The 15,368-nt window shown below is 40.4% G+C and overlaps 1 protein-coding gene across 2 annotated transcripts in view; it reads left to right on the top strand.

The window, feature by feature from the left end:
- The window catches only part of fgf14 (fibroblast growth factor 14), a 458,969-nt gene that overhangs the window by 438,382 nt on the left and 5,219 nt on the right, over positions 1 to 15,368 (top strand). For both annotated transcript variants that reach the window (XM_048597976.1, XM_048597975.1), the window contains exon 4: positions 6,834 to 7,032. In XM_048597976.1, coding sequence (XP_048453933.1) covers positions 6,834 to 7,032 — 199 coding nt within the window. The remainder of the gene's footprint in view (positions 1 to 6,833; positions 7,033 to 15,368) is intronic.

Raw genomic sequence — 15,368 nt, 5'->3', positions numbered from 1 at the left:
TCCGCCTCCCACTCTCTCCCTATTTATTTCAAAACCCCCTTCCCCTCCCCCTTTTCTGATGAAGGGTCTAGGCCCAAAACGTCAGCCTCTCTGCTCCTATGATGCTGCTTGGCCTGCTATGTTCATCCAGCCCTGCACCTTGTTGTTGATGAATGAATGTTGGTTGAAGATTAAATGTTGGCCAGGGAGAACTACTGTTTGACATTGTGGATGGAGGATGTTATCCTTCCATCTGACAAGATCATCAGCCTTATCCAAAACATGGCATTTCCAACAGTGCAGCATTCCCCCAGTACTGCTGGAGCCGACGATTGAGACAAGCAATCTATACCATACAACAGGTTGACATTTTTCAGTGTAAAGATGACAAATCTGAAAGACAAGCATCTTTCTCTATCAAATACTCACCATGTGAATGACACACCCAGGGAGGAAACATCTCACCAGGAATGAGCAGATACCAGACAAGCTGATAACAGCTCACACACGTCAATAAAAGACCTGAATTTTGAGATATTGGATGAAAAAGACACATGTGCAGAGACTGATAATAATGGGACAGGCGAGAATTATCAGTTTTGTTTATGAATTATACTTTTTCTTCGTTGGCCATCTACATCGGGTAATTTGTAGCTGCAAATAATAGTGCATTCATTTTTAAGGTATTTTGTGAAAAATGGGATGTTTTCAAGAAATACGTTTGTACATAGTATACAAATTGGCTTTCAGTAGTCCTGTGCAAATTCTGTACGTTGTTTTCATTGTAGTTTGTGGTAGCCAATAAACACATTACTGGAAATAGGCTCGAACCCACAAGCTTGATTAAGTTAAATATTGATACTAAAAGAAGCAAAGTGTGCCTGTGGTTAGAATATCGACTCACTTCTTACTGTCTAAGGTGGAAACACAAATGTGCTTCCTGCTGTAGACACTTGAAGTGAATTCTTTTAAATGACTGCACTGTAATTTACAACGAATTGCTCAGATTCTGACTCCTCACTGAATTTGTTTGCAATTTAAACTCACCATGCTCTGGACGAAAAGAAGCATTTCAATTATCTAATCCTTGATCAAAAAGTGTGCTTGCTTTTCACAGTTTAAACATTAAAGTCCAGTTGATTGAACGTATTTGATTTAAGGAGTTACAGATATGCAGAGTTTGAATTATTTGTGTAAAATAATTGTTTGTATGATGCTGGCATTTACTAATAATGCAGCTAACTCGATGATATGTTCAGGACTCAGTCATGTCTCAGTGGCAGAATTTTCATCTCTGATTTAGATCTTTCAAATCTGTCTTCAGAGATTTAAAAACATAATCCAGGCCAATGTTGTCGGTGCAGTATTGATGGAGTGCTACATTGTTCAGAGTGCGAGCTTTTAGATAAGATATCAAAATGAGCCCCCATCTGTGCTCTCTGGTAGTCATAAGCAAAGCACTATTTTGCATAATGGATATGAGAGTTTCTGGGATTTCCCCTCCCACCTCTGGCCAATATTTACCCCACAACCAATATCACTAAAAAGGATCAGATTACCTAGATTTGACTGTATTTGCTGTTTGTGGGACCTTGCTGTTGACATATTTGGCTGCTATGTTTCAAATGTCATAACTGTAACTACATTTCAAAAGTGCTTTATTATCTGTAAAGTACTTTGAGATGCTCTGTGGTTGTTAAAGGCACCCTAGACATGCAATTCTTTCTTTCTGATTTACCAAAGCATTCTAAAATACAAATCTTTCCATATCAGTGGTCCCATTTATTGTTAGAAGCACTTTGACATTCTGCTAGTGTAGCTAAATTTAACAAACCCAAATTTAATCTGAGACATCTGATATCTTCACATCTGTTGTTGTTCCACTGCTCTCTCATTAGTATGTGGCTAATGAGTTAATCCTCTAATTCCTGTTCTGGCACATTTTTGGTGCAGTCTCCATTCTTGCCTTGAAGTTGGTTTTGCTCAGTTGCTGTCTTGTTTTCAATTGGATCATTGTTTCATTTTAGGGCCATTGCTAATGTATTAGCTGAACAGAGGATTCCAGCATAGCTTGTACTTGTATAATGTCTTTGATCAAGTATTTGGTCAGCTGGCCTAATATCTCCTTATGTGGCCTGGTGTTATATGTTATCAGATAAGCATTCCTGTGAAGCATCAAGACACATTCTGATACATTAGAACACTATTTGAATGCAGGCTCTGTTGCAGAACCTCCCGAGGAAGTTCACTTGAGTGTTATCCCTCATTCCCAGATATCAACACAGGTGACCAATAGTTGTCTTAATTGGAAGGTTTTAAGGAGGACTTTTTAAGGCAGAAAGCGGCCCAGTGTTGGAGGAGTGCAAAGATTACAAATGGCTGACCTCCCTGTGCTCCTCGTTAAGTAATGTCTCAATTTTAAAATTCTCACCATAATTTTTGAATCCCTGTCATTGTAAAATCTGATCTGTTTATCAAATCCTTTAGGGAAGGAAATCTGTCATCTTTACCCTGTATGATCTATCTCTGGCTGCCAACTAACAGCAATATCGTTGACTATTACCTGCTCTCTGAAATGGCCTAAAGAGCCAAACATTTGCAGAAAGCCACTATAAAACAGGTGGCATGGTGGCTCAGTGGTTAGCACTGCTGCCTCACAGTGCCAGGGACCTGGGTTTGATCCCACTCTCAGGCGACTGTCTGTGTGGAATTTGCACATTCTCCCCGTGTCTGCGTGGGTTTCCTCCGTGTGCTCTGGTTTCCTCCCACAGTCCAAAGATGTGCAGGTTGGGTAGATTGGCCATGCTAAATTACTCATACTGTTCAGGGATGTGTAGATTAGGGGGATAGGTCTAGGTGGGATGTTCTGAGGGTCAGTGTGGACTTGTTGGGCCGAAGGGCCTGTTTCCACACTGTAGGGATTCTAAGAATTTATTCATAAAACTGACTGTAGTGGCTCAAAAAGACTATTCATCACTTTTTTAAAGGTCTTGGAATAAAAGAGACAATAGCAACATGGATACAAAATTGGGTGAACGTTAGGAAACTGAGAGTTATATTTAATGGATATTTTTTGGGCTGGTAGAAAGTTTGAGTGGAGTTCCCCAGGGATCGGTTTTGGGTCCCTTGCTTTTCTTGATGTATGTGACAGTCATTAGCTCAGCTGATCTTGGTGTGCTGGGGACGTTCCAAAGTTTGCAGACAACGTAAAAGTGGGGAGAATTGTAAACCATGAGGATGACAATATTGTTTTATTCATTCACAGGATGTGGGTGAGACTGGCTAGGCCAGCATTTATTGCTCAGAAGGTTAGTGCATTTGTGATAGACAAAAATAGATTTGTTCTGACTGTAACAATTCTGTGATTCAGTGATTTTCTCAAGGTGAATTGGGGATGAGCAGCAAATGCTGGCTCTGCCAGCAACATCCACATCTCGTGAATTAATGTAAAAAGGAAAACATGCTAATAATGACTGGAAAGAAACCAAAGTATATTACATTATACAAATCAAATTAAACTCTATTCCTGAATGTAGGCTGATCTTAATATCTTTACAAGAACATTATCTTTGAGCAGTTAGCTGGCTGATTAATTTATTCCACACCTCACCTGTTAGAAGTCAATTGTGATCGTCAACATTTAAAATCCAATATTTTGTTTAGCTCTCAGGTTCAGTGAAGATGTATGTTAACGAAATAATGTAAGTTTGTTCTCTCAGCTAGCTAAGTGCCCTCAATTTTCACCATAAGCAAAATGGACAGAATGATCACCAGTGATTCCACTTAGCAAATTCCAGTCCCTTGAAAGTAGCCGTGAATGTCATATAAAACAGCATCTTCCAAGTCAATGTTTTACATAATTGAGATTTGCTAATGCCTCCTCATTTCAGAGCATTCTTTTGCACAAAGTTCAGACGTGTTTAGTTGTCAACCCTCAGGTTAGCAAAGCTCAAGTTGTTCTGCAAACAGAGAATAAAAGCAGTGAGGTCACCCATTGTGGAGGGAGTTCTTAATAAGTATTCAAAAAGAGTACTGAGCACAAACTGGAAGATAAAGCTATTATCTTTTAATGCAAATTGTACAAGAGCCGCTTACAAGAGATGCTGGTGGAGGTGGGGAACAGATAAATCAATGCACCTCGAAGAAACTGGAGAGAACAGAAATGAAATGGTTTTCCAGTGTCAATTTTTGAGAACCAAAGTGTCACTGATATAAGTCTTAACATTTATCATTAGTGAATGGATTCTCGCTGTGATTTTGTGACTTTTTTTGCTTTATGCCTTAATGTCAGTGTTAAGCTTTTCAAAATAAGTGGTTAAAATTTCTATTGTAAATGCTGTGAGAAGCAAAATTGCAACACCCACCTTGGATTACTCTAGCAACGTCTGGCAAGCAACACAATGGACCCCAACCATCCACTCTGTGGTCCAAACTTAAGAGTTGTATTTCTGTAGCGCATTTCATGATCATGACATTTTCAAAACACTCTCTCAGCCATGACTCAGTTGGTAGCACTCAGAAAGAGAAGATCTTGGTTTCAAGACCCAATCCTGAGGTTTGAGTACAGAAATCTAATTTGTCAGACACGGTGCAGTACTAAAAGAATGCTGTACCATTTTTCAGATGAAATGTCAAATTGAGGCCCTAACTGCCCACTCAGGTCAACACGAAAGTTCCTCTTGGCACGATTCTTAAGAAGAGCAGAAGATTGGCCAGTTCTGGCCAAGATTTATCTCTCAACTAATACCACTAAAATTTTCAGAGCATTGTCATATTTCCGTTTTGGGAGTATGCCCTGTGCAAATTGGCTGTCATTTTCCTTTATCACTGCAGGGAATACATTTGAGAAGTATTCTTTTGGCTGAAAGGTGCTTTGGGATGCCACGGGGCTATTTCCCAGAGAATCAAGGGCTGAGGGGTGACTTTATAGAGGTTTATAAAATCATGAGGCGCAAGGATGGGATGAATAGCCAAGGTCTTTTTCCCAAGGTACGGAAGTCCAAAATTAGAGGGCATAAGTTTAAGGTGAGAGGGAAAAGATTTAAAAGAGACCTAACGGGGAACTTTTTCATGCAGGGGATGGTGAGTGTATGCAATGAGCTGCTGGAGGAGGTGGTGGAGGCTGGTACAAATGCAATATTTAAAAGGCATCTGAATGGGTACATGAATAGGAAGGGCTTAGAGGGAAATGGGTCAAATACTGGAAAATAGGACAGGATTAATTTAGGATATCTGGTTGGCATGGATGAGTTGGGTCGAAGGGTCTGTTTCCATGCTGTACAGCCGTCTGACTATGAAATGCAACTTTCTCTCTCTCAGTCCTGGCAACAGGAGTGTCAGTTTAGATTCTGTGCTCAAATTTTATGAAGTGAGACAAGTTTCTGACTCCGAGGTGAAAGTGCTTCCCATTCAGCCCCAGTTGGATACAGAAGTGGTGGATGGCACCAAAATTGAACGTCAAAACCATGACAATTGCAGGAGCAGTGGAAGACCAAGAAGGGGGAGAAGTATCATATTATGAAGTTCTGCTGAAGAATGAATTTAGTAAAAAATTGTTTTGCGGCTTCATCTCAATTTGGTGAGGAGGTGATGCAAAGTTTTGCTGACAAACCTGAAATAAAAATCTTTGCAATGTCTGAATTTTACCGGTTGCGGCAAAATCCAGGACATGGGTTTATGAGGTATACAGGATCCTGGGCTTTTAGCATGGAGTACAAAATTACAATTAAAACTAGTTAGATCTCAACTGGAACCATTGTGCCCAATTCTGGGATCTTACTTCAGGAAGAATGTGAAGGCATAGGAAATGGTGTAAAAGTGATTCATAAGAATGTGGGTTTGAGAGACTTCAGTTTCAAGGATAGATTGGAGAAGCTGGAGTTGTTCCCTTATTAAATAGAAAGACAGGAAGAGATTTGAGAGAGGTGTTCAAAGTCGTGAGGATTTCAGACAGAGCAGATAGGGAGAGATGTTCCTGTTGAAGCAGATGATATTGATTAATGGTGATTGGAAAAGGAACCAAAGGTGAGGGATAATCTTTTTTAATGCAGGATTTGGTTAAGATCTGAAGCCTCCTGCAGAGGTGTGGCAGAGGCAGATTCAATTGAATATAAATATAATTGGATGTCTGAAGGAAACTGTAGGATGTACTGGCACTGGAGGGGGTGCAAAGGAGGTTCACTGGGTTGCTTCTGGAGTTGAGGGGGTTGGCTTATGAGGAGAGACTGAGTAGATTGGGATTATATTCATTGGAATTCAGAAGATTGAGGGGGGATCGTATAGAAACATATAAAATTATGAAGGGAATAGATAAGATAGAAGTAGAGAGGATGTTTCCACTGGCAGATGAAGCTAGGACAAGAGGGCATATCCTCAAGATTAGAGGGAGCAGATTTAGGACTGAACTGAGAAGGAATTTTTTCACCCAGAGGGTTGTTAATCTATGGAATTCCTTGCCCAGTAAAGTAGTTGACGCTACTTTAGTAAATGTTTTTAAAAAAAAGGTAATTTTTTTTTGAACAATAAAGGAATTAAGGGATACGGTGAGAACGCGGGTAAGTGGATCTGAGTCCACAAAAGGATCAGCCATGATCTTATTGAATGGCGGAGCAGGCTCGAAGGGCCAGACGGCCTAATCCTGCTCCTAGTTCTTATGTTCTTATGTTCTTATGTTATGAAACAAAATTGGAAGACTACAAGAAATAGGGCTGGCATTGACACAATAGGCTGAATAGTACAGAAGGAGCTTATAAATTTCCATAATTCTACAATAAGAGTTTATTTTACTTTAAGATATAGACTGCCACCCAACTTAAATATTTGGTTAAAACCATTCTGATGTTGTTGCTCCACAGGAACTTTTTACACCTGAATGCAAGTTTAAGGAATCTGTGTATGAGAACTACTATGTGATCTATTCATCAATGCTCTACAGACAGCAGGAATCTGGTAGAGCTTGGTATCTGGGTTTCAACAAGGATGGCCAAATCATGAAGGGAAATCGCGTGAAGAAAACCAAACCAGCATCTCATTTCCTGCCCAAACCCTTGGAAGGTAAATCATTCACAGTACATCATCAGTTACGTTGCCTTTGTTCATTGTTATTTTGACTGTAAAATGTTATAAAATAATGGTTGGACCTTTAATTATGAAGACCATGGCTTATCCACGAACGAGTGGGATAAAGCTTGGAACAATACTGTTCTGTATTACATAGATATAGTGCACCTATCAAGAAAAGTAGGAACTAGTTTTGAATTAATCTTTGAAAATTGATAAATTAATTACTTTGTAATTTCAGAAAGGAGCCATTCTGGCGTCAGAGCTTGCAGTAAAATCAATTAAATAATTCAGCCGCAGCCAGTTACTGAGAGTTAGAGGACAATTAGTGGGGATACTAGACACATTCCCTTGGAGGAATCATCATCTGAAGCTGTATCTTCTCAATGGGTAAATCCTAATTAAAACTATCTCACCATTGATTGAGCGAAGGCAACATGAATCTACTGATTCTCTTATCTGTTAAAACATTGTCTGGCTGGAATCTCTGTTAGTAACTGAACATTCTAGCAAGAACTCAGTATCAATATTGCACAAAACACTGTGGATGCTCCAGATCTAAAGAGCAGAAAATATGGAAATACTCATTAGATCAGGCAACATCTATGAAGAAAGAAACAAAGTGAATGTCCCCAATCTTCTGAGGAGTGGCATTAACCATAGGATTGCCACTTCTACATTTTTCCTGGACAGCTAAGCTCCAAATTTCTGGATCAAAATTCTGATCCCAGCTTTTTCACAGTTGTGGAACATGCCTTCCATCCATTGCTTTCTCATGAGGCAGAATAGTTGGAGCCCCTTTTTATGACCCTAGCTACTGTATTTTGATAAGTTTATATGTTCACAACTTTGGACAATTGGACTATTTCCAGCTCTGTTTTTTTTCCAGTAAATATTTTCAAAATAATGTCTACAATTACTAATTATCTCATGGTTGACATTTCTTTGTTTAGTGTTAACATCCCCTCACTGCAGGTAGTGTTTGCTCTCCTCCCCTCATACCCCTACAGTGTTCTTCTTCATCCTTGCACCCCAACAGTGTTCTCAGCTTCCATTGGCCCCCAACAATGTTTACCCTCCCTTACCCTGACAGTGGTGACTGTCTCTCCTTCATCCCCAACAGTGTTCACGTGCCCTCCCAACTCCTTCACCGCTCAGACCACTCCCTTACCCGACTGGTTTTCACCATCTCCCTTAGTTCACCTCTGCCCCGCACAACAGTGTTCATTCCCTTTCCTCACACTCGAACTGTATTGACCTTCTCCCTCAACCCTGACAGTATTCCCCACCCTCACCACCCTGACAGTGCCTATCCCTATCAGCAGCCCTCACTGACAATATGCAGTCCCTCCCTCACTCTTTGACACCCTGACAGTCTTCACCCCTCCTCATGCCAACGTTCAATTGCACCACCTCCCCTGCCTGGCAACCTCAAATCAGGGTGAGAGGGCAGGCAGTCTGGATTTGGTATTGGTGGGGGTGAGGGCAGTGGTGGTGGAGGTGGGGGCTTGGGGTGGGGGGCGTTGTTGGTGGTGGCGGTGGAGGTGGGAAGGGGTGAACACTCTTTGGGGAAAGGAGTGAACATTTCCATACGTGCTGGGTGACACCCCAGCAGATTAAACTTTAAACATGCTGTCAAAAGGTCCAAGTAAATCTTGCCAAAATCAGGGTAAGTACAGGGAAAACAGTTCAAGTCTGCCTGGATTTGGCAATCCCAGAACAGTCTGGGCAGGGTGAACCCAGCACCTGTAATTTTAACTTCCCAAGTCAGCACTCTTGATGTTCTTATACAGGTACCAATGGCAGTGATAGGACTAGACAGGAGGCTGTAGTGAAACTCTTTGAACAGTTAGGGACTAAATTGAAAAACAGAACCTCCAAGGTAATAATCTCTGGATTACTACCTGAGCCACAATCAAATTGTCACAGGGTAAATAAAGCCAAGGAGTTAAATGTGTGTCTTAAAGATTGGTGGAATTGCTTATAGTTTGGGCAGCAGTACTGGGTAGAAGACAACTGTTCTGATGGGACTTGAAGTGTGCTTGGACCAGTGTCCTGGCCAATCAAGTAACTAGGGCTCTAGAAAGGGCATTAAACTAATGGGGAGGGGCGTGGGGGTTGGCAGTCACAGAGTCTTAGAGTAATACAGTATGGAAACAGGCCCTTCGGCCCCAACTGGTCCATGCTGACCATTAGTGCCCACTCAGCTAATTGCTTGCATTTGGTCCATATCCCTTTAAACTCTTCCCACCATGTATCTATTCAAAAGTTTTTAAAATGTTGCTAATGAGGGTTAGAGAGGTGGCAAATTTGGGTTTACAAAGCAAAAGGATATGGCAGCATTGCAGGGCATCTATATGAATAACAATACACAGAGTTGGACAGGAAGGGACAGAGTATACAAACATATAACATTGAAATAGGGTCAGAGGGAGAAAACGTAGTGAAAAGACAAATTAATAGCTCTCTACTTGAATTCATGCAGCATTTGGAACAAAATGAATGAATTAACAGCTCTAGTAGGTGTTGATGAATATGACCTTATAGCCATTACAGAGATATCTTTATGAGAAAACCAAAGCTGGGAACGAAATATTCAGAGGTATGTTACTTCTGCAAAGGAAAACCAGGAAGGAAAAAGTGGTGAGGTAGTTCGGTTAGTACAGGTTGGAATAAGTATGGTAACAAGAAATGATCTTAGATCAAAAGATGTAGAATTCATTTGGGCGAGGTTAAGGAATAACGAGGGACACCAGTAGAAATGGTCTATTAGCCCCCTAACAGGAACGATATGGTTGCACAGGTAACAAACCAAGAGATAAAGATGTCATGTAAAAAAGGCAGTACATTAGTCAAGGGTGAATTTAACCTTCATGTAGATTGAAAAAGTCAGATTGACAGAGGTAGCCATGAAGAGGGTTTCATAGAGTATATTTGGGACATTTTCCTAGAATAATATGTGTGAATCCAATCAGGGATCAGGCTGTTTGGGATCCAGTGATATATAATGAGGAAGGTTCAATAAATGACCTCAGAGTAAAAGATCCCCTAGAAAACAGTGAACATGACATTGTTGAATTTAGCACTAATTTTGAAAGGGAGAAACTTGAATCGAAAGCAAATGTACTAAATTTAAATAAGAATAATTACAGAATAAGGGAATGAGGGCAGAGCTAGCTGGCACGGGCTAAAGAAAGAGTTTAGCAGCAAAGACAGTCGAGGAACAGTAACAAATGTTTAAGAAATTAGTTCATTGGCTCACAACAAAGATATATCCCAGGAAAAAGATGAATTCTAGGAAGGTGTCTCACCAACCATATTTAACTAGGGAAGTTAAAGATAGCATCAACTTGAAAGGGAAAGAAATGCAATGTGGTAAGCTAGAGAATTGGGTAAGTTTTAACAATTAACAAAAGATAACCAAATAAATAATAAAGATGATAAAGTAAACTTTGAGTCTTAACTTGCGAATACTATCAAGACGGACATCGAGAGCTTTTTAAAAATTATAATCTTTAATATTCTTTAAATATAAATACTTTGAATCAGTTTTCACAGTAGAAGACACTAATTGCATTCCAAATAATCAAACAGCAAAAAAGAGAGAGGAAACAAGTACAATAACTATCAATAGGGAATAATTACTAGGGAAACCAATGAGGTTAACAATGAGTACGTCTTCTGGACCTGATGGGATTCATCTTGGGACATTAAAAGAAGAAGCTTTGAGATAGTGTTGTAATTTTCCAAAAATCCTTCAGAAAAATGCCAGGGAATGGGAAAACTGCCAATGCAATGTTTTTATTTAGAAAGTGAAGGAGACAAAAATACAGGTAACTATAGACCAATTAGCTTAACATCTGTAATTGTGAAATATTAAATGATTTTGACCAATGCTTCATTCAGAACTATCTTCACAGCCTTATTCACTCAGTTCCCTGTAACTATTTTCGCTTGAATGATTTGATTGATACTCCAGTCAAAATTAAGGATTGGGAAACCACTTTTTTTTATTAATACAAAGTGTCAAATGGCAAGGTGGGAGTAAAAGTTTATAGGAGTAGATGGTTTGAATTGATATTTGAGAATTCAACCAGGCATTATCAGCCAATCACCTCAAGATTGAGAACTACAAGCATAAAAATATATCTAGTGATTCGTGCTGTGGGAAGAGTGATATTAAGTACATGTGTGATTATTATTAATAGTTATTAAGCATATTCTTCACTTCCCTTTGTCACCAGAAACATTCAAAGCTCTCTGTGCTATTCCAATTCTAGTCTTTTGTGCCTAACAGACACCAAGACAATCTGTCCATCTTTCCTGTATTCACTGACCTGCATTGGCTCCCATTCCAGTAATGCCTAGATTTTTAAAAAATCATGTGATTCCTTTCGCTCCCTATCTGTGTGCTTCTGCAATTCCAACTTCTTGTGCATCTTTGGTATCCATCGCACTATCATTGGTGGCTGTTACTGTGTCTGTTTGGGATCTAAATTTTGGAATTCTTTCCCACAAGCCTCCCAAACTCTCTTTCTTTCTTCCTTTCTCTCTTTCTTTCTCTCTTTTTGTCTCTATCTCTGTCTCTGTCTCTCTCTGTCTCTCTCTCTCACACTCCTCCTTTAGGATGGTCCTTAAAACCTAACTCTCTGACCAAGCATTCAGCCACTTGTTCTATGTTCATTCAAAGACAAAGATTGGGAAATGATTCTTGTTATATGCTAGTCTTATCATATTAGCTGGTCAACGTCAAATTACATTTTAGAATACTTCTGCCTTGGGATGTTTTATCACTCTGATGTCGCTAGATGAACTCAAGTTGTTGTTGTTGATTAATCGTTGGATTCATCATAGATGCCATGTTGAATATCTTTTGTTTTATAATGATTGTAATATTTAATCTTTACTACATTGTGCTGTAACCATGGCGCCGAAGATCAGGCACTGTGAACCTTGGCATATTCCTAGTGAAGCAATATTCCCTCTGTATCTATCCCGGAATTGATACAAATGGCCCCTTATGTCAGTTTGCTGTGAAATCTTGGTTTTGCCAAGGAAAACCAAGTGAAATGAGGCTTAGTGTATCAAAGATGACAGTAGGTTCCAGATGTTTCTGCTTCTGTGATTCAATAATCAGAAATTTAAGATGATAAAAGAGCTAGAATGAAGGCTAAACTATTTAAAACAGTGAGTTGTTAGTATTTGGAATGCACTGTCTAATTCCTGGGCCATAGGAAGATTGTAGGAAGTCAATCCTGTCAGCTCCAGAACATGTTTGCTGGAGTTCCTCAGGATGGCGTCCTAGGCCCAACCATCTTCAAGCTGCTTCATCAATGACCTTCCCTTCACCATAAGGTCAGAAGTGGATATGTTCACCAATGATTGCACAATGTTCCACATCATCTGCAACACTTTCAGATGCTGCGAAGTCCATGACCAAATGCAGCAAGACCTGGACCATGACTATATAAAAACCGAAAGAACTGCGAATGCTGTAAATCAGGAACAAAAACAGAAGTGGCTGGAAAAGGTCAGCAGGTCTGGCAGCATCTATGAAGAAAAATCAGAGTTAACATTTCGGGTCCGGTGATCCTTCCTCAGAACTCAGTACTGGGGAAGGGTTACCGGATCTGAAACATTAACTCTGACTTTTCTTCACAGATGCTGCCAGACCTCCTAAGCTTTTCCAGAAACTTCTGTTTTTGTTCCTGAACCTTGATTATACCTGTGCTGACAAGTGGCAAGAAACACTTGCACCACACAGGCACCAGGGAATGACCACATCCAACAAGAGGAAATCGAATCATAGCTCCTTGAATTTCAATGGCATTCCTACTGCTGAATCCCCCACAATGAATATCTTGGCAGTTACCATTGACCAGAAGCGAAACTAGACCTGCCATGTAAGTTCTGTGGCTCCAAGAGCAAGACAGGAGCTAGGAATTCTGAAGTGAGTAATTCACCTCCTGACTCCCCAAGGCCTGTCCTCCATCTACAAGGAGCAGGTCAGGAGTGTGATGGAATACTCTTCACTTGCCTGGATGGGTGCAGCTCCAACAACACTCAAGAAGCTCAATGCCATCCAGGATAAAGCAGCCTATTTGAATGGCACCCCATTCTTCATCTTCAATATTCATTGCCTTGCCACAGATGTACAGTGGCAGCAGTGTGTCCCGTCTACAAGATGCACTGCCATAACTTGCTGAGGTTTCTCTGCAAGCTGCTTTCCAAACCCATGACCTCTATCAATGGAAAGACAAAGGCAACAGATGCATGGGAAAACCACCACCTGAATGTTTCCCTCCAAACTACACGCCATGCTGACTTGGAAGTATATTGCTGTTTCTTCAATGTCGCTGGACCAAATTCCTGAAACGCCCACATGAGCAGCACTATGGGTGTCCCTGGACCCCAAGCTTGAAGCCATTCAAGAAGACAGCTCACCACCACCTTCTTCAGTACAAATCTCACAAAGCCAACAATGTATGCCATAAATTAATTTTTAAAAGGTGGTGGATAGAAATTCAACAGTGGTCTTCCATCTATATTGGATAAATACCTGAAGGACATAAAATCACAGGGGCATGAGAAAAGAGATTACTTCGATTGCTGTTCCAAACAGCTGGTGCAAACTTGATGGGCTGAATGGCCTCTTTCTATCTTGCACTGTTTTATGATTCTACGATTGTTTCATTAAATGGTCACAAATGACTTTAGAATGTTAACAGGTAATTGCTTTAATTCATTGCCACAAAGGAGATATCCTCAGAGAGATGCTTCTTTTAATCTGTGAGTAAGGAAAACATCTGACTGTTGCTGAAAGAACTGCTTGAATCTGGCTGAGATAGACCATCATTCTGCCCCTGAGTCATTATTAATGGACCTGAATGAAAATCTTCCTGGCACCTAAACTCTCAGTTCAGATAGGATTAGTTCAACTACAGCTCAATCGCCCAAGGTGTTCAATGTGATTGGCTCGAAAATGACATCAGCTACTATAATGTGACCATCACCTTGGTGATGGCCTTTAGACAGATGGCTGGAAAGACCACCCTTTTCAGGGAGACGGTTCACTTTTGGCATGCAAATTCGTATGTAGAGCCTTAATGCATCATGTTTACCCTGCTGTTTTCTTTTGTACCAGAGTCGCACAGCCAGGGGTCCTAGAATAGATTGCTCAGGAAGACAGACCAAACGAATATGCATCTTTTACAGCTGTAGCAGGAATGTCATCTGCCTAACTTTCTAATTATACCCCCTACCCCTCCCCCAGCTCTTCCAGTGTAAGTACAGGTATTTCTGCTATAACGCGTGTGTCATTAACATGAATTGGCTGTAACATAATTGGTGAATAGTGGAAGCTGTTTGGATAACGCAAACTTTCTGTTGTACAGGTATAGAAATTTTCTATAGCGTCTATTTCCCTATAATGCTATTTGCTAAGGCAATTTTCTAAAGTGCGATTTTCTATAGCGCGAGATCACACAAGAATGCAACTATCGCATTATAGGAAAACAGTGAACTAATATCCTAATTCGGGCACATATATCCTCAAATCCAGTCACTGAAAGCTCCAGCCAGAGGTTGTTAATCCTCCAGGAATTGAGTGCCATTCTCCAGGACACTTCTCAAGCAATCCAGGAGAAAAATCGTAGGAGAATTAAAGCCCTTTCTTTCCATTTCCTTTCAACACTTCTACTACTTGGTCCTGAAGATGTTTGCAATAGGAAAATGGCCTTTGGCAGTCACAATCCATCCAATCAATTAACAGAATAAAAACCGAAAGAACTGCGGATGCTGTAAATCAGGAACAAAAACAGAAGTTGCCGGAAAAGCTCAGCAGATCTCACAGCATCTGTGAAGAAAATATCAAGAGTTAACGTTTTGGGTTCGATGACCCTTCCTCAGAGTGTGCTTGCTTTCTGATTGCCTGTGGGAAGGCAGATGAGGACCCAATGCATCAGATGACCGTTAGTGAGACATTGATGTTGCTGGTCATGTGATTAAACCATCCAGGAAAATGTCCAATCAGAGTTTACCACCCTTACATTGGCCTCAAGGTGCCTTGGGTTTAACGACAGTATTATTGAGCACCCTTTCACTGATGAACCATTCTCTTTAAAATAAATATTGGAAGAGGATGTCCCACCTTATTGAAGCTATTCTCTGTGGTACATGTCAAAGTTTTCTTTGGAAGACTCAGGAGAGCATAGCACTGAGAAAAGACTGTGTGAGCTTCCCTCACATGCCTGTAAGACCCTGCTGATACCCATTATCGAACACTTACCAGGGAGACAGGAAGCAGAAGGTACCATTTTAGGATTGGAAAT

The sequence above is a fragment of the Rhincodon typus genome, chromosome 6 (assembly GCF_021869965.1).
Source record: "Rhincodon typus isolate 14 chromosome 6, sRhiTyp1.1, whole genome shotgun sequence".
NCBI classification, from domain to species: domain Eukaryota; kingdom Metazoa; phylum Chordata; class Chondrichthyes; order Orectolobiformes; family Rhincodontidae; genus Rhincodon; species Rhincodon typus.
Note: the sequence above shows the minus strand (reverse complement) of the source record. Positions and strands in the feature narration are given on the sequence as shown.